A 24,326-nucleotide genomic window follows, 5' to 3' on the forward strand; every position below is an offset into this window, starting at 1 on the left:
CACAGCCATTTTAAAAGAAAAAAATCAAGTCCATGTTCATGCTAGCTTGTGTTCAGTTGTTCTGGTGGGTGAATTAAAGGGCTAGAGGCCAAAGCGCCGACTGAAGAGCTAGTTTTGTAACATCTGTCCAGAAGGACAATGAAGGCCATGTATCCTAGAAGCCATGTTGTCACGTGAAGCAAGGACGGTGTAGGAGTCCTGCGGGTATCTATACACCACAGACTATGCACTGGCATCAAAGGGTCCTCCTGGGCTCCTGGGCTTCCTACACACCCTCGAGATTCTGTCCTAACAGAGGGCAAAAGAACAAGTGAAGGCCAACCCAAGTGACAGCCACAAAGCATCTTCTAGAAAGGTAATTCCCCAAGTCAAGACCGTATGTAGACACAAGTCTGAACTAGAAACAGCCTCCTTAGACCTGAATCCTGTCTGGAGGTTAATACAGAGTGGCTGCCTCCCTATAACACAGACATGATGAATATGTGTGAATTTGGAAACTGCCACTTCTAATGTATTCCCCAAATTTATAAAACACTATCATTAACAATGGTTCCCTGGCTTATGAAAGTGCAAAATCACTACTACGATCTTGGAATTCTTTTACATTCAGTATATTATTTTCAACCATCAGGCAAACTGTGGTAAATATGTAAACAGCACTGTGCAGTTAGACACAATAACAACAAAAACCTTCATGTGGGAGTAAGATAATTGTTTTAAATAAGTCTCCAAGAAGAAAAATACAGGAGTTACTGTTGTATAAAAAACTGGTTTACTCAATTATTTTCAAACAGAAGTCAGAATACATTTGTAACAAAATACATCATGTTCTATTATTCCACAAAACACAAAATCATTGTTCAATGGAATATTTTTATATCACTTTAGATTTCTAAAATTCACATAATCTAGGTCTCAGAACACAGAATACAAAATAAACACACATTAACTTACTACACAATCAATCACAGATATAAAAACGAAATGCTTACTGTGGAGATTTTAAATACCTGATCACCCCTAACCTGTGTTAAGTACCATTTTCAAACGGTTGGTTTTCTTTCAATTAGAACAAAGTCTGGGTTACACATAAGGGATTTGCCTCATCGTGACACATAAAAGCACGGTGCTGGAAAGTGAAGACGGATTCCTTTCAAAGTGTTTAATTGATAGAAACATCTGGGGGTCGGGAGGTAGGACTTTAAAATTCTGAAAGCAAGGTCCAGTCCATCATACCGCCAACTCTGGAAGATTTGTTAAATGTGCAGCTTAAATAGATAATGCCCTCAAAGACTTCAGAGTGAACAAAAGTAGTGTTCATTGATACTGAGGAGTCAAGACTCATGTGCCTGAAAATTGTTACTCTGCACTGAAGACACTGTAACAGGTCAGAAGGAACAAAGGTTAATGGCCGAAAACTTTAGATACCCTTACATTTACAACTATTGTGTCTTCAAAATTTATACAACATACTTAGTAAAATTGCAGAAGAACCAGTTTTTGAGTTTCTGTTATTTCTTTTAGCCGTTTTGATGAAATTTTAAACAGAAAACAGTAAATCTATTTGTCCAAGAATAAACGTTCCATTGTTCATAATTAACAGTTACGAGGATATTACCATCTAACAAAATGCAAGCTGACATTTTCCCCAAAGGTGTGGTATTCCACTTACTGTTTAACATAGTAAATATCATAATAACTAGACTCCCGAGGGGATACATATTGATCTGATGCTTCGGTACAAAAGGTAATGACAGCAGCAAACTTAATTCAAAAAAACAAAATCACTGAGACAAACTTCATTATTAATACTTGATATTGGTTTAATGTATTCTTATCAGGAAAGAACCAGTAAAAGTTTCTGAAACATAGCACATTCATTTACACTGAAAGCTAAAGCAACAATAGTTTATTTTATGTTAAATATAAACTACAGGTAATCAACTATTTCCCTAAAGATCACTAAAAAATATTATCAACTATTTCAATTTTAATATCTCAAGACTGTTATTACTTCAAAATTGCTTCCTATATGAAGCACACAAGTCACAGATCTTTTTAGACAACATTATCTTTTTGGCAGTGTAGCCCTGAACTGTGGCCACTCTGTAACTTATATATCACTTGTAGGACAGTGTGCTCTCAAAAGCCCCGGGACAATGCTTGGTCTCTCCCCAGCAAGTATTTCATTAACCAAACCCGTGTGCTTTTACAAACGACTGTGAAAGACAATAAATATGTGTACAAATAACAATTTTATCAATAGACTACGTGGTATTTTAAGTGCATTAGTTTATTCCTTCCGTTTGGAAAGAAACACTCGGGACAGAAAAACTAAGCAAAATGAACACCGCTCAACCCTTAGTGCTCAGTCAGCCTTCCACTGAAATGAAGGTTCTAGAGGAGGCCCCTGCTTATCAGAATGATTTCAATTCTACCACACAGATCAAATGTTAGATACTCTACTGCTGTACAGAAAGAGATCTCAACAATGGCTGTTGCACCTAAGTAGGACTATAGAAGGGACTTTCTATAGTCCACACACCCCATACTCTATCAATGCATAAACGTTCTCAGAAGCACCACTCCTCCCTTTGAAGTGCAGTCCACTCAGTCAGTGCTTTCCACCAGCTTCCCGCCATCAGCTGCCCATCGGGTTAGCACTGTGTGCTCCTGCCTCTCATTTGATTAATTTACCAAGAAACCTAGTGAATTAAATAGTTTCAAGATGCCAGCTAAACATCTTGAGATGTGATGGTGATGGCTCCCGTTCCCTAGTTAGAGGCAACCACCCCAGTCAGCTCCTCTAACAGCCCAGCCCATCCATCCCTGGTTACAGGCAGCAGGGGGTAGGCCCGACACCCTGAGTGACCTCACTGTGGCTTTACTCTAGGAAGGTGCCATCAGCAGGGTCGAAACATGAGCTTTTCTGCTGCTCTGCGCTGAAGTGAGTGCAGAAGCCCCTGGTATTGGTGGCCCTACTCCAGGCCATCTGGGTCATTTATAATGGCAGTGACTGCTCCCCATCCACACTCCTGAGTCCTCATCTGCGACCTGACCTGGCATCTTCTGTGATGCAGTGTGATGCAGTCTGAGCTGCCTCTGTCAACAGGTGTACAGGTCCGTGCGTGCAGCACTGTATGCTTCCTATCTTCAAATGTAAGAACAGTTATTCCAGCATTTAAAAGATGAAGCTACGCATGCAGGCATGTCTGCACCCAGTCCTGCCTCCACCAAACAAACAGCACATTTCATAAGACATGAAATAATAAGATCCTTCACTTAGCCCTTGACGTTTTGAAGAAAAAAAATGATACCTTTTTAACCCAAGAAATTAAAAAAGCATTTGTTAGTAGACCCTTCTCCGAGCACATTAAAACTTTCCCTTTCTGCTTCTAAACTAACCCTTGGCTGGGGAGACGGCTTAGTTAACACACGTGCTGTACCAGTGTGAGGGAATACAAGTCCCCAGTGTGGATGCTGGGGGTGCATGGTGGCCAACTGTAACCCCAGTGCCCAGAAGGCAGACAGGAAGACGCCAGACAAAATGACTCAAAAAACTCTATTTTTTATTTGTGGGTTTATCTGAGAGACTATTCCTCAAATGATGGTAGCGAGGGACCAAAGATGACTCCTAACTTCAGGTCTACACAGGCATGCAGACATGTGTACATGAGCATACGTGCGCGCGCGCGCACACACACACACAAACACACACTGCATACACGCACACACTAAAAACTAAAATAATCCTATAAATTACAATTACTTGACTACCTTCTGATCCCCCTTTACTATTCTTCAAAAGAGATCATTTACATTCTTTTTTTTAAAAACCAGGGGCAACTTAGTACAAATTCCAGGAAAAATACCATACAAAAATGTTGTGATTTAAAAACATGTTTTAATATGAGGTAAGATTGGTTTTTTTATCAAAGTTAACAAATGTTTATCAGAGGCTTAAAATTCATATTTATACTCACAATCACCAATATGCAAAATACAAATTTGAGATGCCAAACATGAATGCCTTACAGGAACCCTTTACATAAATGTAAGCCATCTGTGAATTTTACATAAAATACATACTAATTCAGACAAAGCATTTCATTTACTAAATGTGTTCATAAAGCTAGTTACTTAAATAAAATAGAAATTAGAAACAGAGTTATTAGGCCCTTCTCTTTATATGCAAAAGAGAGAAGCACACTGTATATATGTATGTACAAATGCATATGTATACATATACATACATATATACACATATATGCACATACATACAAGCCTCAGAAACGAGAAAATCACCTATGTTTTCCACAAAATGAGCTTCTTGCTCTTATTCTACAAACCTCCTCAAACCCACATTCTTCCAAAAAAGATCATTTCTAAAATACATATGGCAAGACCTGATATATGTAGTAGGTAGTTTGAGAAAAGGTAACGATTCCAAGTAAAAACATTGAGATATCAGCTTTAAAGTAGAAAGAAACTTAACTTTGGCCATATCAGGACAACAAAGCAGCCCCTTTCTGTCACCACTCAGTGACAGGACAGGACAAAGCATTACCTCAGTGCAGCCCACACTTTCCCAGGGCATGTTCAAGGGCCTCTCAGACCCACACTGTCTCCTACTGCATGTGCAGGAAAGAGCTGCAGAGCGAGCAGTTAGTAAGGCAAGGGACTGACAATGTCTTCCCCACTTAAACAGTAACTTTCCGTGTGTTGAAGATGTTATGATTTGCACATTCATAGATAGTTTTTAATGGTTAAGATATCACCAATCTTGAGTTTATTAGTTACTATCAGGCAACTAATTTCTAATGTGTGATACAACACAGCTTAAGAGTATATGAAAGAAAGCAGCCCGTATTTTTCCCTCAAATGCACATAAACAAGTTTTGACACCACCTCACAGTCTTTGGCCTTGCTCAACTCTATAGCTGTTACTTTACTGTGAAGCAAAATAAGCCTTCAAGTGTCCCTTACTTGATCTTAGAAGGTCAAATTCTCTGTCCAACAGTTCCTCTTCTGTTAACTTGGAAAAATTGTCTTCTCCAAATGGATTCCAGCCTGACATGTCAGGAGGATGACTAACGGTCTTCTGGTTTGTAAAATTCGCAGCTGCCTCTTTCTCAGCAACTGACCTGTTGAGAGAGGACAAAGAATGACAGGGGTGACACTACAATGCAGGGAACTCTCCAGTGCCCCACTTCACACTGCACAAACTCTTAGAAAAGACCTGGACTGTGGACGGCAGCTTAAGTACAGGCTGAGCCTGGGCTGTAGCTCAGGGGTAAGATGCCTGCCTGGGATGCATAAGACCTGGGTTCAATACTCATCACAGAAAGAAACTAAAATGCGGGTCATAGCGGCTCATCCTTGGAATCCCAGCACTCTGGCAGCTAAGTCTATAAGGCCAGCCTGGGCTATATAGTGTGCTCCCAGCCAACCTACGCTAGAATGAGACCCTGTCTCCAAAAGATAAATAAATAAATAAGTAAAGTAAGAGCGAGCACAGGATGAACAGACAACGGCTGCAGTGGGAACTACCTCCACAAGGCACACGGCACCAAGCACCTGCGCATGCAACTGCATGCTAGTGTGTTCCTTACTTAGCCATGTACTCCTCTGCATCATAGTCCACAGGAAAGGAATAGAGCATAAACTTTTAGGGCTACAGAAAAGAGTAAATAATTCATTATATAAAACAAAAGCAGTGTCCAGGTTTTTTAAAAAAGAAAACAACAAAAGACAAAAAAACAAACATTTGATAAGTATTAGTTGTTATTCTCAAAGTTAACAAGCCCTAAAGTGACAATCAATAATCAAACAGAATCACTTTAAAACTAGTACTGAATACTGTACAGTGGTGACCCTACACCCTAGCTATATGGAGACTCCACAATAACTCTCCTTTTGAAAATTAAACTCCCTATCTAGTGGTTTGCCTAGGCATGGGCCCACAGACTCCTATGTTTAAATGTGTGGCACTATTATGACTGTGGCTTGGCTGGAGGTCATGTGCTGGGTCTGGCCAAGTTCATCCACCTTCATGTGGCAGAGTTTCATCTCTCCTTTCAAAATGGTTTGGACTTGCAGACTCCTTAAACCACACAGCAGATGGGAAAACTCAGAGAATATGCTTCAAACTGTCTGGCTTCCTATCTGAACCGCTCTCCTCCCATTCTGGGGATGAATGCAGAGACTGTTTCTGGCACACTGCTCAACAGTGTCACCTTAAGCCATAATTTAAAGACATACAAAGCACGCCAACAGTGTCTGGGGATATGGTATCACTATGAGCACTCAAGACCTTAGTTTAATCTCCAGCACTAGGCTGGGGTTTAGGGTTAACAAATTGTTTACACTTTTGCCCCAAATGAAGAATTGTAATCACAATTATTTACTTTGCTACACTGCATTTCTTGAAATGTCATATGATTTGCCTAACTATGAATAATGAAAAGCATTTTGAACAAATTGAAGACTCAGTAATACTGATTATTAAAAGCAGATAGGGATGCTGGAGAGACAGCCAGTGGTAAGCAGCACTTCCTACCCTTGCAGAGGATCGGGGCCCAGTCCCTAGAGCCTGCATGGTGGCTCACAACCATCTGTGACTCCACTTCTAGGAGACTAGTGTCCTCCTCTGGCCTCGGTGCGCACGCACCAGCTACCCCATGTGCACATACAATACATCATACAAATAAAAATTCAGAATTATTTTTAATCAAAAAACAAACAAAGCAGCCTAGGGAAACAGCTCATGAGAAGAATCTGTGCTTGGAAGCCCCAAGGCCCAGCTTCAATTTCTAGACAGACAGACAGACAGACAGACATGTGAAATGGAAAGATTTTCTTGTATGTATTATTTAGCTTTAAGATTCTGATGAGAGCTGAACCTGAGGCCAGCCTAGTCTATAGTAAGCTCCAGAACAGCCAAGGCTACACACTGAGACCCAGTATCAAACAACAACAGGCACTGATCACTGAGTTTCAGGGCTACTGACTTATGTATGTTTTATCCTTCCGAAAGATCACCAGCTTCTGGAAGCACAACCGTGCACAATGAAAATGGAGTGCTGACTGTGGAAACCTGGTAAAGGATCCGTGTTATTGGTGTACAGTGCGTGCACTATCTAAACTTTCATCATGTGTTGTTTTGATGTTTTTCTTGTGTCTTGGGCAGTGCTAGAGAGTGAACCTCGGTGCTTGCTATGTGGATTTCTAATGAAACAGCAGCTTAGCCATGCGTATGAACTAGCATCTAGCAGACTATGTCATTCTAATAACAAAAACTACATCACTCTTGTCACAGAGGAACTCACTTCCTAGGTTTATTGGCCCACTACTCGCATTTCATAGTTTAGATCCTCCCGGAGCTACGTGTTCCCCACGTGTACTTCAGGCCCTAGCTCCCTTGTAAGGATGCCGCCGATGTACGACTTCAGGGAGAGTGCTCAGCAGACAGAAGCTAGATTGAGCAGATAAATGAGCGGCAAGCACCCGTGCGCACCTTGAGTGCTGTTCTCACTCCAACCATTCGTCCCCACTCACACACCTCTGCTTTTACTTCAAAAATGGATGCAGTTCATTTTTTAATATCTCCGCCCTGGCGTCTCCCCAGTATGCGACAGATCCCTACTGTTCCTCTTCCTTCTCCCACCTCCCTCCCTGTGTCCCTTTCCTCTCTCTCTCACTCACATACCTACTCTACCTCACACTCACCCTCTGGACACACCCACTGACAGCTCAGTGCTGCTGTCCTCAGGCCCACTGTCTCCTCAGACTCGCACTCCCTCAGCCACTGCTTCCAATGCTGAAACTTAAGCTTCTGAGCTGTCCCAGCACCCAGTTTATCCGCTCACTGCAGTTTCCTATGTAAAGATATCGATATTTACTGCCTCGGGACGGGAGCGGGGTGCATCTCTGTATACACATGTACACTTGTGCATGTGTACTTAACTGACACCTTGTCAGTTAGGCTCGGGTGGTTGACCGGGGATTCTTCTGCCCTGTCTCCCTCCGCAGCTCTGAAACTGTGATGTCCGCTTTCACTCCCTGCTTTTTTTAATAGAGCCTGGAGATCAAATTTTGGGATTTCATGCTTGTTGGAAAAGCACTGTACTGGCTGGTTTTGAGTGTCAACTTGACACAGGCTGGAGTTATCACAGAGAAAGGAGCTTCAGTTGGGGAATTGCCTCCATGAGATCCAACTGTGAGGCATTTTCTCAATTAGTGATCAAGAGGGGAGGGCCCCTTGTGGGTGGTACCATCCCTGGGCTGGTAGTCTTGGGTTCTATAAGAAAGCAAGCTGAGCAAGCCAGGGGAAGCAAGCCAGTAAGAAACATCCCTCCATGGCCTCTGCATCAGCTCCTGCTTCCTGACCTGCTTGAGTTTCCAGTCCTGACTTCCTTTAGTTATGAACTGCAACGTGGTAGTGTAAGCTCAATAAACCCTTTCCTCCCCAACTTGCTTCTTAGTCATGATGTTTGTGCAGGAATAGAAACCCTTACTAAGACAAACTGGTACCAGCGTAGTGGAGTATTCCTGTGACAACCTGACCATGTTTTGGGGAGGATTGTGGAAGGACTTTGGAACTTTGAGCTAGAAAAGCTGTGGAAAGTTCTGTAGGAGCTTGGAAGACAATGTTACGAACAGTGCAAAAGATGGAGGTCTGGCTTGTGAAATTTCAGAGGGAAGATTAAAGACTCTTACTGTGGCCATGTTTTGATTGTGAAGATTCTGTGGTTTTGGTTAGCTGGGGCTGAAAAATCAGCTGTGAGTAACAAGATACCAGAACCACTAAAGCAAACCTTTGTGTTACTGGGACTATTGATGCTGGTTAGCTGGAGCTAAGAAATTAGCGGTGATTAAGAAGAGACCGGCATCACTGAGATGAAATCTTTTGGGAAGTGTTTTCTGAGAGCACAGAGAGTGTGTTCAAGAGATAGCCACAGTTGTATTTTGTGCTGTGGCTGGACTTGGTACTGTGTAAGAGTCACCCAGATAGTACTGGTTTTGAAGGCATGAAGGGGTCATGAAGAGCAGCTGAGGATCTTGGCACAGTGAGAGGCCACGGAAGGCCATTAGTGAAGGTGCAGCCTCGGTTGCAATTGATGGCCCAGGACTTAAAGGGGTCATGCATAGGAGCAGAGGCTTGTCACCATGAAGAGAGCCTATGAGAGGCTATTGGTGAAGCCTAATTTCAGTGGAAAATAGCAGCGTTTTGGAGATGCCAGTACCATGTGATGACCACCAAGAACAGCAGCAGCAGTGGAGTACAGGCAGCTGGTGCCTAGAAGACAAGCTGTGTGCTACAAAGGGCAGAGCTGGAGAAGTGACACAAGCCCTTGGAGGAGCCCAGAAGATCGTGAATGTGATCCCAGACATTGAACCATTGGAGTTTTGAGTTTTGCTTTTGGTTGTGACTATGCCCTGATATGTTTCCCTCTTGAAGGAAGAAAGTATTTTAGTGGAGCCCACAGTTAGAGACTGAATTTTTAAAAGACTTTGAATTTTAAAGATATTGGACATTTTTAAGTGATTGAACTTTTAATATGCAAAGACTGTGGGACTTTTAAAGTAATTTAGATCTTGGGGATGAATAAGAAAGTAAGGGTTGAGGCTTAATAGTGATGTGTTTGTGTGTCAAGGTGACAAGGGGTCAATTGTACTGGCTGGTTTTGACTGTCAACTTGACACAGGCTGGAGTTATCACAGAGAAAGGAGCTTCATTTGGGGAAGTGCCTCCATGAGATCCATCTGTGAGGCATTTTCTCAATTAGTGATGCGGGGGGGGGGGGGGGGGGGGGGGGGGGCTTGTGGGCGGTACCATCTCTGGGCTGTATTCTTGGGTTCTATAAGAGAGCAGGCTGAGCAAGCCAGGGGAAGTAAGCCAGTAAGAAACATCCCTCCATGGCCTCTGCATCAGCTCCTGCTTCCTGACCTGCTTGAGTTCCAGTCCTGACTTCCTTTAGTGATGAACTGCAACGTGGTAGTGTAAGCTCAATAAACTCTTTCCTCCCCAACTTGCTTCTTGGTCATGATGTTTGTGCAGGAATAGAAACCCACAAGAGACTCTGAGGGACACTTCTTGCTGGTCAAAGGAAAAATACAACAAGAAGAACTCTCAATCCTGAACATCTATGCTCCAAATGCAAGGGCACCCTCTTTCATAAAAGAAACTTTATTAAAACTCAAAGCACACATTGCACCTAACACAATAATTGTGGGTGACTTCAACACTGCACTTTCCTCAATGGACCGATCAGGAAAACAGAAACTAAACAAGGACACAATGAAACTAATTGAAGCTTTGGACCAATTAGATTTAACTGGTATATATAGAACATTCCATCCTAAAACAAAAGAATATACCTTTTTTTCAGCACCTCATAGTACCTTCTCCAAAATCGACCATATAATTGGTCACAAGACAGACCTCAACAAATATAAGAAGATAGAACTAATCCCATGCCTCCTATCTGATCACTACGGAATAAAAGTGGTCTTCAATAGCAACAGAAACAACAGAAAACCCACATACACGTGGAAATTGAACAATACTCTACTCAATGATACCTTGGTCAAGGAAGAAATAAAGAAAGAAATTAAAGACTTTCTAGAACACAATGAAAATGAAAACACAACATACCCAAATCTATGGGACACAATGAAAGCAGTGCTAAGAGGAAAACTCATAGCCCTGAGTGCCTCCAAAAAGAAAATGGAGAGAGCATACATTACCAACTTAATGACACACCTGCAAGCCCTAGAACAAAAAGAAGCTATTTCACCCAGGAGGAGTAGAAGGCAGGAAATCATCAAACTCAGGGCCGAAATCAATCAAGTAGAAACAAAGAGAACCATACAAAAAATCAACAAAACCAGGAGCTGGTTCTTTGAGAAAATCAACAAGATAGATAAACCCTTAGCCAGACTGACCAAAGGGCACAGAGAAAGTACCCAAATTAACAAACTTAGAAATGAAAAGGGAGATATAACAACGGAAACTGAGGAAATCCAAAAAATCATCAGATCCTACTACAAGAGCCTGTACTCATCACAACTGGAGAATCTGGAGGAAATGGACAATTTCCTTGACAGATACCAAATACCAAAATTAAATCAGGACCAACTAGACCATCTGAACAGTCCCATAAAGCCTAAAGAAATAGAAGGAGTCATAGAAAGTCTTCCAACCAAAAAAAGCACAGGACCAGATGGTTTCAGTGCAGAATTCTACCAGACCTTCAAAGAAGAGTTAACACCAATACTCTTCAAACTATTCCACAAAATAGAAACAGAAGGAACACTACCCAATTCCTTCTTCGAAGCCACAATTACGCTGATACCAAAGCCACACAAAGATCCAACAAAGAAAGAGAACTTCAGACCAATTTCCCTTATGAACATCGATGCAAAAATACTCAATAAAATTCTTGCCAACCGAATCCAAGAACACATCAAAACGATCATCCACCATGATCAAGTAGGCTTTATCCCGGGAATGCAGGGTTGGTTCAATATACGGAAATCCATCAATACAATCCACTACATAAACAAACTCAAAGAACAAAACCACATGGTCATTTCATTGGATGCTGAAAAAGCATTTGACAAAATTCAGCATCCTTTCATGCTTAAAGTCTTGGAGAGAACAGGAATTCAAGGCCCATACCTAAACATAGTAAAAGCAATATACAGCAAACCGGTAGCCAGCATCAAACTAAACGGAGAGAAACTTGAAGCAATCCCACTGAAATCAGGGACCAGACAAGGCTGCCCCCTTTCTCCTTATCTTTTCAATATTGTACTTGAGGTACTAGCTCGGGCAATTCGACAACATAAGGAGGTCAAAGGGATACAAATTGGAAAGGAGGAAGTCAAACTATCATTATTTGCAGACGACATGATAGTCTACCTAAGTGACCCAAAAAACTCCACTAGAGAGCTCCTACAGCTGATAAACAACTTCAGCAAAGTGGCAGGTTATAAAATCAACTCAAGCAAATCAGTGGCCTTCCTATACTCAAAGGATAAGCAGGCTGAGAAAGAAATTAGGGAAATGACCCCCTTCACAATAGCCACAAACAGTATAAAGTATCTTGGGGTGACTCTTACCAAACATGCGAAAGATCTGTATGACAAGAACTTCAAGACTCTGAAGAAGGAAATGGAAGAAGACCTCAAAAAATGGGAAAACCTCCCATGCTCATGGATCGGTAGAATCAATATAGTTAAAATGGCCATTTTGCCTAAAGCACTATACAGATTCAATGCAATACCCATCAAAATCCCAACTCAATTCTTCACAGAGTTAGAAAGAGCAATTATCAAATTCATCTGGAACAACAAAAAACCCAGGATAGCTAAAACTATTCTCAGCAACAAAAGAAAATGTGGGGGAATCAGTATCCCTGACCTCAAGCAATACTACAGAGCAATAGTGTTAAAAACTACATGGTATTGGTACAGTGACAGACAGGAGGATCAATGGAACAGGATTGAAGATCCAGAAATGAACCCACACACCTATGGCCACTTGATCCTCGACAAAGAGGCTGAAAACATCCAATGGAAAAAAGATAGCCTTTTCAACAAATGGTGCTGGTTCAACTGGAGGTCAGCATGCAGAAGAATGCGAATTGATCCATCCTTGTCTCCTTGTACTAAGCTCAAATCCAAATGGATCAAGGACCTCCACATAAAGCCAGACACTCTGAAGCTAATAGAAAAGAAACTGGGGAAGACCCTTGAGGACATCGGTACAGGGAGAAAGTTTCTGAACAGAACACCAATAGCGTATGCTCTAAGAGCAAGAATTGACAAATGGGACCTCATAAGGTTACAGAGTTTCTGTAAGGCAAAGGACACCATCAAGAGGACAGATCGGCAACCAACAAATTGGGAAAAGATCTTCACCAATCCTACATCAGATAGAGGGCTAATATCCAATATATATAAAGAACTCAAGAAGTTAGACTCCAGAAAACCGAACAACCCTATTAAAAAATGGGGTACAGAGTTAAACAAAGAATTCTCACCTGAAGAACTTCGGATGGCGGAGAAGCATCTTAAAAAATGCTCAACTTCATTAGTCATTAGGGAAATGCAAATCAAAACAACCCTAAGATTTCATCTTACACCAGTCAGAATGGCTAAGATTAAAAATTCAGGAGACAGCAGGTGTTGGAGAGGGTGCGGAGAAAGAGGAACACTCCTCCACTGCTGGTGGGGTTGCAAATTGGTACAACCACTCTGGACATCAGTCTGGCGGTTCCTCCGAAAACTGGGCACCTCACTTCCAGAAGATCCTGCTATACCACTCCTGGGCATATACCCAGAGGATTCCCCACCATGTAATAAGGATACATGCTCTACTATGTTCATAGCAGCCCTATTTATAATTGCCAGATGCTGGAAAGAACCCAGGTATCCCTCAACAGAAGAGTGGATGCAAAAAATGTGGTATATCTACACAATGGAGTACTATTCAGCCATTAGAAACAATGATTTCATGAAATTCTTAGGCAAATGGATGGAGCTAGAGAACATCATACTAAGTGAGGTAACCCAGACTCAAAAGGTGAATCATGGTATGCACTCACTAATAAGTGGTTATTAACCTAGAAAACTGGAATACCCAAAACATAATCCACACATCAAATGAGATACAAGAAGAAAGCAGGAGTGGTCCCTGGTTCTGGAAAGACTCAGTGAAGCAGTATTTGGCAAAACCCAGAACGGGGAACTGGGAAGGGGTGGGAGGGAGGACAGGGGAAGAGAAGGGGGCTTACGGGACTTTCGGGGAGTGGGGGGGGGCTAGAAAAGGGGAAATCATTTGAAATGTAAATAAATTATATCGAATAAAAAAAAATGTAAAAAAAAAAAGAAACCCTGACTAAGACAAGCACCTTACCAAGCTCTCTCCCAACCCTTAATACTGACTCTTAATTCCAAGATCCTGAAGAACTTGCTAATACTAATATCACATCCAAATGTGAGAAACAATGTACCAAATTTCAATTTATTGTAATGACTTCCCATAGAAAATACCCATATAATAATTCTAAACAATATATCTGAATAGTTAAAATTCACTATTTCTCAACTACACTAAGTTTGCTATGCATTATATACAATGTTTGTTCCCATGTAAACTGAACGAAATCATACAAATTTTACAAATAATCAGGTGAAGTTATTTACAAATAGTTAGGTGAAGGTAGTACTAAGACATAAGTAGAAACAGTTAACATGTCTACAAGGATTATTTTCAACCTCTAAAGTAGTTTTCTTAGATTTTGTTTCTACTTAAATTACAAAGAATGCCTGTAGCTAAACTGTCTGCAAACAGGAACTGGCAGACATGCTAGATGGAATGGGAGGAAGGAAGACATGCAACAGAGGACTAGGAGGAAGCGAGTCAGCTCTACGCAATGGGGAGAGCGAGCCTGACACTTCTTGGCAGCATGGCCCACTCCCACAGGAAGTGCCTGGGCATCCTCTGGGGAAGTACTTGCCTGTTGGCACCGTAAGGGGAGTCCACTCTGGTTCCAACCTGAGCTGGAAGTGATGAGGCGTAGGAAACTAAGGCTGGTGAGAACTCTTGAGGGGAGGTAAGATACTCAGGTGATACCTGCTGTGTTGGCTGCTGCTGGTGGGCAAGCATCTGCTGCTGCAAGAAAGCCTGCTGGTACTGCTGCATCTGAAAAAAGACGCGACATAGCCTATGTCCAAGTCACCAAAGTGCTGCACCCCTGCCACTGGTTACCATGGTGTTTCCTTCCCCAGTCATGGAGACAAAAGTAGAAACCTTAGAAATCCCCAACATGATTGAGTACTTAAAGAAGGAGCTGTTACCAGAAAACTACACAGACTTATTAAAGCCATCTAATATCAAAAAGCCAGACTCACTTGGCCAGATTCAAAATTCTTCCTTTAAGTACTTTAAGAAAAAGACAAAGGAACAAGTTAAGTAAACTGAGTCCTGTAAACATGGCACAGTCCTTCCCTGCTTCCCATTTATTCAGCAGACACCTGCTGATGAAAGATAACAGGACTCTGGTAACCTCAAGCGTCACTGCACAGTTATAATGTGCCATATTCAGATGCAAGCGTTTAACATCTGCCTTCAAAGAAAGTATGTCAATTAAGTGACGTTTTAACTTGAGTGTGTCGTGTGTGTGTGTGTGTGTGTGTCGTGTGTGTGTGTGTGTGTGTGTGTGTGTGTGAGGGGTGAGGGTATAAGAACACACGGCGGCCAAGGCCAGCGTCGGATGGTTCTCTCACTCTCTAGCTTGGTGCTGAGGCAGGATCTGCACTGAGCCTGGAGCTCACATCACCTAGCTCATCAGCTAGCTCTGTCACCCAGCTGCCCGGGGCAGGGGTGGAGCATGTGCTGCTGGGCTCTGGAGCCTGGGATCTGAACTCAGTCCTCTAGCTTACATGGCAACACTGTCAGGAGAGCATCTCTCCAGCGACCCTCATGAATTAGCACAAGCCGTGTGCGTGTGCACAGTCAGCATCTGGTGTCTTCAGCCTTCTCCCTCCTCCTTTCAGAGACACAGTCTCTCTCACTGGACCTCCAGTTCACTCATTTGGCTAGGTTGGCTGGTCAGCAAACCCCGGTTTTCCATCTCTGCCTCCTCTCCTCATTGCTGGGATTACGGGTGCAAGTTACTAAGCCTGGGTTTCTGAAGGGGTGTGGAAGTTGTAACTCATGTCCTCCTCATGCAGACACACACTTGCTGGACTGACTCTTCTTCCCAGGCCCCAAACTGAGGTTTGAAGAGTGAATTTTAAATAGCATCAACATAGTGTAAATTCCGCCTTAGCAATACCCGCCTGTAAAGAGGTCTGGACACGGCGACGCCCTTACCATGGCAGGGTACGGGGATGCAGGGGGCTGTGGCTGATACACGGAGTGCATCAAGAGCTGTTGCTGAAGCATCTGCTGCTGGTGCACTGCCTGCTGATACTAGGAGAAGGAAACAGAGGCAGAAATCAACACTGGGGGTTTGAATGAGAATGTCCCAGACAGGCTCATACATTTTCCCAGCTAATGATAATATTTGGGCAGGATTAGGAGGTGTGGCCTTGCTGGAGGAGGTGTGGCCTTGCTGGAGGAGGTGTGGCCTTGCTGGAGGAGGTGTGACCTTGCTGGAGGCATGTCAGTGCAGGTGAGCGCTGAGGTTTCAAAAGCCAATGCTAGGTCCTGTCTCACTCTCTCTTTGGGCAACGTACAAATCAGATTTGAGCTCTGAGCTACTGCTCCACAGATGTGTGGGCTTGCTGCCGTGGCCCCCACCATGATGATGACAGACACCCTCTGAAGCTGTAAGTAAGCTTACCTCAAAGAATGCTTGATTTTATGAGCTTCCTTGGTGACGGTGTCTCCTCGATGTAAGAGAACACTAAGACAACTAATATGCATGCCTCCAGTGCTAGAATTCTTTTTTCAGTATTATTTATTTTTAATTTTGTGTGACTGGCATTTGCCTGCATGTCTATCTGGGCACCATGTACATGAAGTGCCCACAGAATCTAAGAGGGCACTAGATTCCCTGGGGCAGGAGTTATTGATGGTTGTGAACCATCATATAGATGCTAGGAATTGAACCTACGTCCTCTAAAAAAGCAACTAGTACTCTTAACCACTGGGCCATTTCTCCATCCCGAGTTCTGTTCATAAGTATTGATTTTGTCAGAACAATGATTAAGAAAATAAAGTCTTAAAAACAATATATAAAACAATGGTAATCTGTGACTATACACTTCTGTATGTTCATCAAATTAGTTTTAAATGTAGTGATAAAATAGAGTGTAACTAAAACTGTATCAGCACACTTTAAGGGTGTTTGGAGGCAAGCTAACAGACTCATCACCTTTTCCGAGCTGATGAAGGCACCTTCGGTGTCTGACCCCTCTTACAGCAAGGCTCGGGGTTCCTCACTCTCCTCCTGTGTTCTCCCAGCACCACGCCTGTGTCCACCAGCCAGCAATGGAAGGAGCAGTCCAGGGGAGTGTCCTGCCCACCCCCGGGTCCATCAGCCAGCAGTGGAGGGAGCAGCCCAGGGGAGTGTCCTGCCCACCCCCCGGGTCCATCAGCCAGCAGTGGAGGGAGCAGCCCAGGGGAGTGTCCTGCCCACCCCCGGGTCCATCAGCCAGCAGTGGAGGGAGGAGCCCAGGGGAGTGTCCTGCGCACCCCCGGGTCCATCAGCCAGCAGTGGAGGGAGCAGCCCAGGGGAGTGTCCTGCCCACCCCCGGGTCCATCAGCCAGCAGTGGAGGGAGCAGCCCAGGGGAGTGTCCTGCCCACCCCCGGGTCCATCAGCCAGCAGTGGAGGGAGCAGCCCAGGGGAGTGTCCTGTGCACAGCTGGCTCACAAACGCCATGGATAATGATACAGTGCTTGTGCTTACAGAAGTCCCATGTAGAAAAGTTTAGTGAGGCTAGAATTTGCAGGATTTTATAAAGGATAGTATAACACCTTCTTTTTGCCTCCGTGCCAACACAGGCAAAATAGTAAAACATTAAAAACAGAGCTGCAAGGCTAACCCAGGGCTACCAGGCTCGCAGACAAACAGGAAAGAAAAGAAAAAGACTGTGTTTCTTTTGAAAATACAACTTTTTTCCCAAGGTAGCACTGGTATAGATTCCAAATATATCTGTGATGCTTATTTCTGAATATCAAATAATCAATGTCAATTAATTATCAATCAAGCATCAAATGTCAATTAATAAAACATTCTTTGGCGATTAGGAAATTGAGGATAGTGTTTACTTGAATACAGTTCAAGTTATCATATGCTATTTTAAGTCTATGACACAAAAGTGAACAAAATGGCACTCGATTGCTGTGTGAATCTCACAACACCACTTCCCTATATAAAGTAATAAAAATACTACCTGATGCAAATAAGCATTTTGAAGTAGTTGCTGTTGCTGCTGTTGCTGTTGTTGTTGTTGCTGCTGCTGCTGCTGCTGATGCTGCTGGTGGTGGGGGGGATGACGATGCATATGAAGTTGCTGTAATCTCCAGTCCCCCTGCTGTAACTGCTGGAGGACTCTATGCTGCTGTGGGGGCTGCTGAGGGGGTCCCTGAACCATTAACACTTCAGACCCATTTCCAGGTCTCAATGCTCCTATACTCCAAAAAACATTAATACATAGGTAATTTCATTAAGATGAGTAGATTTCAAATTATTAAGGCATGTACATGGTTTTATAATTGACTGTTGTGTACATTACAGTCTAAACCAAGTATCTTCTATGATTGTAACTGTCCAAGAAATGAAATTCTATCATCCACAACACCAACAGTAAGTATCTTAGGAAGTCAATCCATCCAGTCAGTGTGCTCCAGGTACCTTGAGGAAACCTGCCTCCAAAGGGTGTGTGTGGCTGATGAGAGAGCTCCTCCCTGTCCAATATAACGCACAATCTCCTACACTTATATAGACAACCTCTAACCTCCTGGCTGATGACTCAAAGGATGAGCTCTGACCTATATATCAAAGCAAACTGAAACCTCCATATACATTTATATCACTAATAACTTTGCTTTGCCTTCAGAAAGAGTTCAGCTTAGTGGCCACCCGCAGACAGTTTCTTGTGATGGGTGTGTGTGTGTGTGTGTGTGTGTGTGTGTGTAGGTGTATATATGGGTGTGTTCACCCACATGCAGAGGTCAAAGGCTGGAGTCAATCACTGTCCCACATTTTTCTGTTCAGACAAGTCTCTCACTAAGTTGTCACTGCAGCTGGACTGACTGGCCCTGAATCCGGCCTGTCTCTACCCCTAACTCATGCCCCAGCACCCCACCCCCACCACACCATGCACCACCTCACCGCCATGCCATCACTCTTTACCAAGGGTGCAGGGATCTCTACTTGGGTCCTCATGCCTGCACAGCAAGAACCTTACTGACTGAGCCATGTATCCAGGCTTTCCTTAAGGCACTGTGTTTTGTGCTTTACAGTGTTAAATTCATTGACACTCCAAGGGAAACAAACCATATCAGGTTTATCCATACCATGAAGTCAGAATTGCAAAGGATAATTACCTTTGGGTCTGTGGTTACTGAATTCCCCAGGAGCAGGGACTTTCACAGGCGTTGCTGAACTCTGAATGGTCAGCACACCGGAAGTGGCAGCAGTGGAATTGGCCTTTGGTCTTTGTCTTGGTGCAATTGAGGTTTCTGTTGGTCCAATGGTATCTGTTATTCTATAATAGAAAAATAGAATTCATTCCGAATAATGAGATTACTTCTAATTCACTATTCATTCTATAAAATACAGACACGGTTGATTGTTACAGATGGCCACATCAGTCCTTTTGGCTTCCTTCTAAGTATCCTCCTCAGAACAGAAGTTTAACAAAGCTAGTAAAAGAAAGAGCACAACCAGTCCCAGCTGTTGAAACACAGCCTTCAAAGCAGGCCGCACAGGAGCACAGCCCTGGAGACTTAAGACTGAGAGTATACAGGCAGAAACCTTCCCGTGGGGCTTCTGACAAACCAAGACCCAATCCTTTAACAAGGCACAAGAGATGATCCCCTCACTTGGACTTGAGAAAAAGAGAATGTTGTCTGTTTCCTACGGCAGGTGAGACCAGAGGCACCAGGGCTTGCCACGGCAGGTGGCCGGCTCCCCCAAACTCTGTTCTCCTACAACACTGAAGGGCAATCGTACAAAATGTCTGACTGGGACTCAGCATAAGCCCCAAATGCATACAGCAGAACAGAAAGCACAATTTTGAAAACAGTGATCAGCAGGCAGAAGTGACAGTTCAAAATAACAACAAAAATAGGTAAACTTATTTTTAGCATTCATACATGCATACAATGTATCCGAATCAAATCCAAACCCCAACTCTCTCTCCAATTTCTTCCCTATTTCCTCAAAACTTGTCCCTTACAACCTCATGGACTTTTTTTTTTTTTGATACCTACTCAGTCCATTTGGTGCCAGTATGTGCATGAGTGTGGGATCAGTATAATCTGAAAATTATGTATTTTTCAACTTTTCATTCTATACTCATAAATACTATAAAACTTTTATAAATCTCTCCTATATTTCTTTAATGACTTTGCTTACTACAATTTCAAACGATTTAACAATTAAAACTGTATGTGCATGGTCTATCAAGCCCACCCACAGTTCCTGCAGCACACGTCTACCCCTCTCATAACCTCCACATACCACGAGAGGGAGCCCTCCGGACACTTATCTGTCTAAAAGGAAAGAAAATACCTGCATGGCGAAATTTCAGAAAATTCAGGTTGGTAACCTAATTGATCAAAATTATTCAAAAAAATCTTTAAGGCAAATTTTTTCCAGAAAATCCTATAAACATTTTGCAGGTATGTGGTCTCCTAACAACAGGGCAGATGATCAAAGCAGTATGGTACATGCTGTCTAAAAATGAAATGAAGAAAGCAAGATCATTTATATACTAGCCACTCACAGCTCAGTTTAATAATAATCACGCTGTCCACAAAAGCGGTAGGTAGTCTTAATTGATGAATCATCACTCCAGCCCCAGACTTAAAGGTCTCACTCTGCTTGATAGAACCAAGCTTATTAATGGAGTAAAGAACTGAAAACTGAGATTTCAAACTTGATTCTTTACCAAGCATTCTAGTTACACACACACACAAACTCTACAAACTAAACACAGTAATGGCCTGTGACTGTTATTTTTTCCTTTTTAAATACGAGCAATAGGCTTAACAGATATTAACTCGCCTCTAACGTTCCCTGAATTCAGACCAGCAATGACGAAAAAGACGACAACCACATGTCTACGGCAGGCCCACCGCACTGGCAACAGTCCCACGGTCAGGCCTGCGGGCCCACTGCGGAGTGGTGCTCACCGGAGCCTGCTGTGCTCAGAAGCTTGCTGTTGGGCCTCTACTTTGCACTGCTAGGTGTTTGCTTTACTCGCCGTCTACACTCTAGCACCACAGACTGGGTAAGTGGACAGAGGATTTAGGGAGTGGAAACTACAGCTTTTCCTTTGACAAGACGCCCGTTGGCTCCAGCACGGCCCTGCCTACCTGGCTTTCATCTGGCTTCTCCTAGCAGCGGCTTCAGCAGCAGTCATCGGCTCGGGAAGAGTTGAAGGAAGAAAAGAATTCTTGGAAGAAAAATAAGAACATTTTTATTTAGTTTTTAGTTTGAGTGGTAGTAATATTTTATGCTATAGATAGTCTATCAAACTTTCAAAAGCACTGCCTGAGATACTGGTATTCAGACGTATTCTTTCACAATTACTCTGTAAATATCACTCTACAGAAATGTCATCTTCATACTGATGCTCCACAGAAATCGTCAGAAGATGATCAGAGCATCATTGTATACACTACTATTTGGGGTAAACCTTGAGTTAAAAAAAAAAGACTATAACATCTTTGTAAATGATATTTTGTACTCCAGAAACTAAACAAGCAGGATAACAACCGTGTTACCCTAAGCACTGCCAGCAACTGTCATGGCGCTGTAAAGCCGGGGGACAGCTCGCCTTAAGCCATGTCTGTCACTGGGTCACCACATGCAGGAGCTGAACTGAAAGCTGAGGAGGTGCACCTCCCTCAGAGGTCAGAGCTCACACAGAAACTAAAGCGATGTGGTGAGGGCTGCGAAGGGAGAGGCGCCACAGACCTCCCTCCGTCTAAGTGGGTGAGTGAAGCTGACCTGAAGGAAACAGAACCAGTCAGACCAGAATGGTGTCTACAGAATCAATGATGGGCTAGGAACCTTCGTTAACAGCAGCAGAAACGTGGCGTGTGCAGTTCGGGGCAGTGGGCAGGAAGTGACTGCAAGTCAGAGCTTGGAGCCAGGCATGGCGGGCGGCACACAACTTAATCCCAGACTCTGGCAGACCTGTGAGTTTAAGGCCAGCCTGGTGCACAGAGTAACTTCCAGGACAGCCAGAGCTATGTAGAGAGACTCTGTCTCAAAAAAATAAATAAATTTTAAAAAACTAAATTTAAAAAGGAAGAAGAGAAGAAGAAAGCAGGTAGGCAGGCAACGAGGGAAGAAAGCAAGGAAAAAGAGAGAGAGAAACCAAAACCTTTGAGTAAAATCAGTCATCCCCAAATGAGTGTCTTACTTGGCCTAGCCTGGGCTACTAGACTACACATTAATCATTATAATTGCTATCTTTATTTTTACAGCAGAGAGACAAGTAGATTTGCCATTATAAAGATAAAAACTACTGAAAAAATACTGAAGGTCTCTCCCTTTCCAAGGCCTCTACTATTTACACTTCAAACAGTCCCACGGTTTTTTCACTTAGCATGTGCTTAGTATCTGTGTCAGTGCTATCTGACCACACCTCTTGGCTAAAAAACAAAAACAAAACACTTAAAATCCTGTTTCTATCAGATACATTAATAACAGCTTATGCTGTGTGACTGACATATGCCACGGAGTGTTTCCATGCACAGTGCAAAGCTTCCTGCTGAAGCTCTCCAAAATACCTGAGCAAAGTCTAAGAAACAGGCTTCCTATGAAAACAGCACAGCACCACCATGACTACTTGTCATGAAACAGGTAGCTCTCAAAGCATGCATACACACTTATACGCACAATTTAAATGGATTTTAAAGTTTTACCTGCTTGAAAAACTACTTACATTGATGTTGGAGACCGGACAATCCTTTTTGGCAAATTTAAATGCAAAGTAGGATACTTGAAATATGTCAGGTCTGTGCTCAGGGTCTGGTTCAAGCATGAACCCTGTAATAACAAATCAAACGCTAAGCTGTTTGACTGAAGACAAGTACTATAGAGAGGCGAATTATGGGAGGAGGGGCTGTTCTAGTCTGCAGTCCATGATTCTAGCCAGTGCTTAGAGAAAATGGCAGAAGCTTTTCCTAAAAGTAAACCTGTAGCCATGAGTGCACTACAGAGGCAGTCACAGACCATCTCTGTGCTGGGGAGATAGCACACATTCAACTCTTGAAAAGGTGACCCCCACAAAAAGTGAATTAAAAACACAAAACCTTTGCACTTAGAGAATACCTAACTACTCACGAAAGCTCAGGAGACACAGTGAGGCAGGGAAGGGGGCCCCTAAAACAATTCCCTTTAGAGTTAACCTGTTATCCTAAGACCTTCATTTAAACTATCTTAGTCACTTAGCAGAGCAGCAGACGGTTGCAAGATGCATGCCTTGACATGCTAACAACACGGACTACAGCCCTGGGTCAGTACTCTCTCTCCTCATCACCGTCGGCCATCCAACAGTTTTAGAATGCACTATTAGCATATTTACACTGACCTTACAGCACTGCCTGGAGTCCCTGAGATATTCTGTCTAACCCAAGGTCCACTCACTACTATTTATCTATTTTGGGGTGGCCTCTGTTTCAAATTTCACACAGTTGAAATTTATAATCTGTAACTAAAAAAGTTATTATGTGGCCGTCTCCATACTTCTACTTTACTGCCCTTAAAGTGCTTAATGCTTAAACTACTTAAATGTGTTTAAAATTAAAAATTATGATAGCTAATCTCAAGATTACTAGTATTAAGTTCATAGCCCTAAGACTAAGCTACAGGTCAAAATGGACTCAACCCCCTTGTATCCCTCACACCTCAAACAAAGAACGAGAAACGGCGGCACCAGAAACAAGGCCTAGCACGGGGCACAAGATGATGACTCTGATTCTAAAAACACAAAAATTACCCATGTGTATGGTATATATGTTTTTAATGCTAACATATAGTTTGTTATTTATAGTTAAGATATATAAGATATAGTTATATATAGTTATTTATAGTCTAATAGTATCACTATTAGACTAAAATAGGTAAAAACATTTCTTTCAAATATTTATTAGTTTATATTTAACTCCCACAAACAAAAAGAGCTGAGAGATCTATAAGGTATATTTATCTTCTATGAGAAATTATATCTTAATACCAAGAACATTAAATGTTTTTAAAACAGCACTAAAATTAATTTAACAAAGTGAAGTATATTTTGACATATTTTAACAGTATTTGTTGAGATTACGTAAAGACAACCAAATTACAAGAAACATCAAAATCACAAAAATACCTTATATTATACTTTAATGGTATACTTTAATGGTATATTTATCTTTAAAATTTAACTTTAAAAGTAGCTAATAGTAAATATTTATCCCTATAAAGCCTCAATTTGGCTACAGAAAGCATAAGGTATTGTCATATATATGAGAAAGCAAGTATAACAGAAAGCAGGGGCGGATAATGAAGAAACTAGCTATCTTATTATAAACGTAGGCTCCAAATTCGGTTTCTGTCACCACAGAGTAACTCGATCCTAT

General features: G+C 42.5%; 1 protein-coding gene across 2 annotated transcripts in view; it reads right to left on the reverse strand.

Annotated features, from left to right (window-relative positions):
• Positions 1–24,326, reverse strand: part of Bmp2k (BMP2 inducible kinase) — a 102,484-nt gene that overhangs the window by 19,753 nt on the left and 58,405 nt on the right. For both annotated transcript variants that reach the window (XM_052198541.1, XM_052198540.1), the window contains exons 8-14: positions 22,646–22,749; positions 21,066–21,145; positions 19,071–19,231; positions 17,915–18,150; positions 15,887–15,985; positions 14,529–14,713; positions 4,987–5,144 (exon numbers count right to left, since the gene is read on the reverse strand). In XM_052198541.1, the coding sequence (XP_052054501.1) occupies positions 4,987–5,144; positions 14,529–14,713; positions 15,887–15,985; positions 17,915–18,150; positions 19,071–19,231; positions 21,066–21,145; positions 22,646–22,749 (1,023 nt within the window). The remainder of the gene's footprint in view (positions 1–4,986; positions 5,145–14,528; positions 14,714–15,886; positions 15,986–17,914; positions 18,151–19,070; positions 19,232–21,065; positions 21,146–22,645; positions 22,750–24,326) is intronic.

Source organism: Apodemus sylvaticus, chromosome 11, assembly GCF_947179515.1.
Source record: "Apodemus sylvaticus chromosome 11, mApoSyl1.1, whole genome shotgun sequence".
In the NCBI taxonomy this organism is placed as follows: domain Eukaryota; kingdom Metazoa; phylum Chordata; class Mammalia; order Rodentia; family Muridae; genus Apodemus; species Apodemus sylvaticus.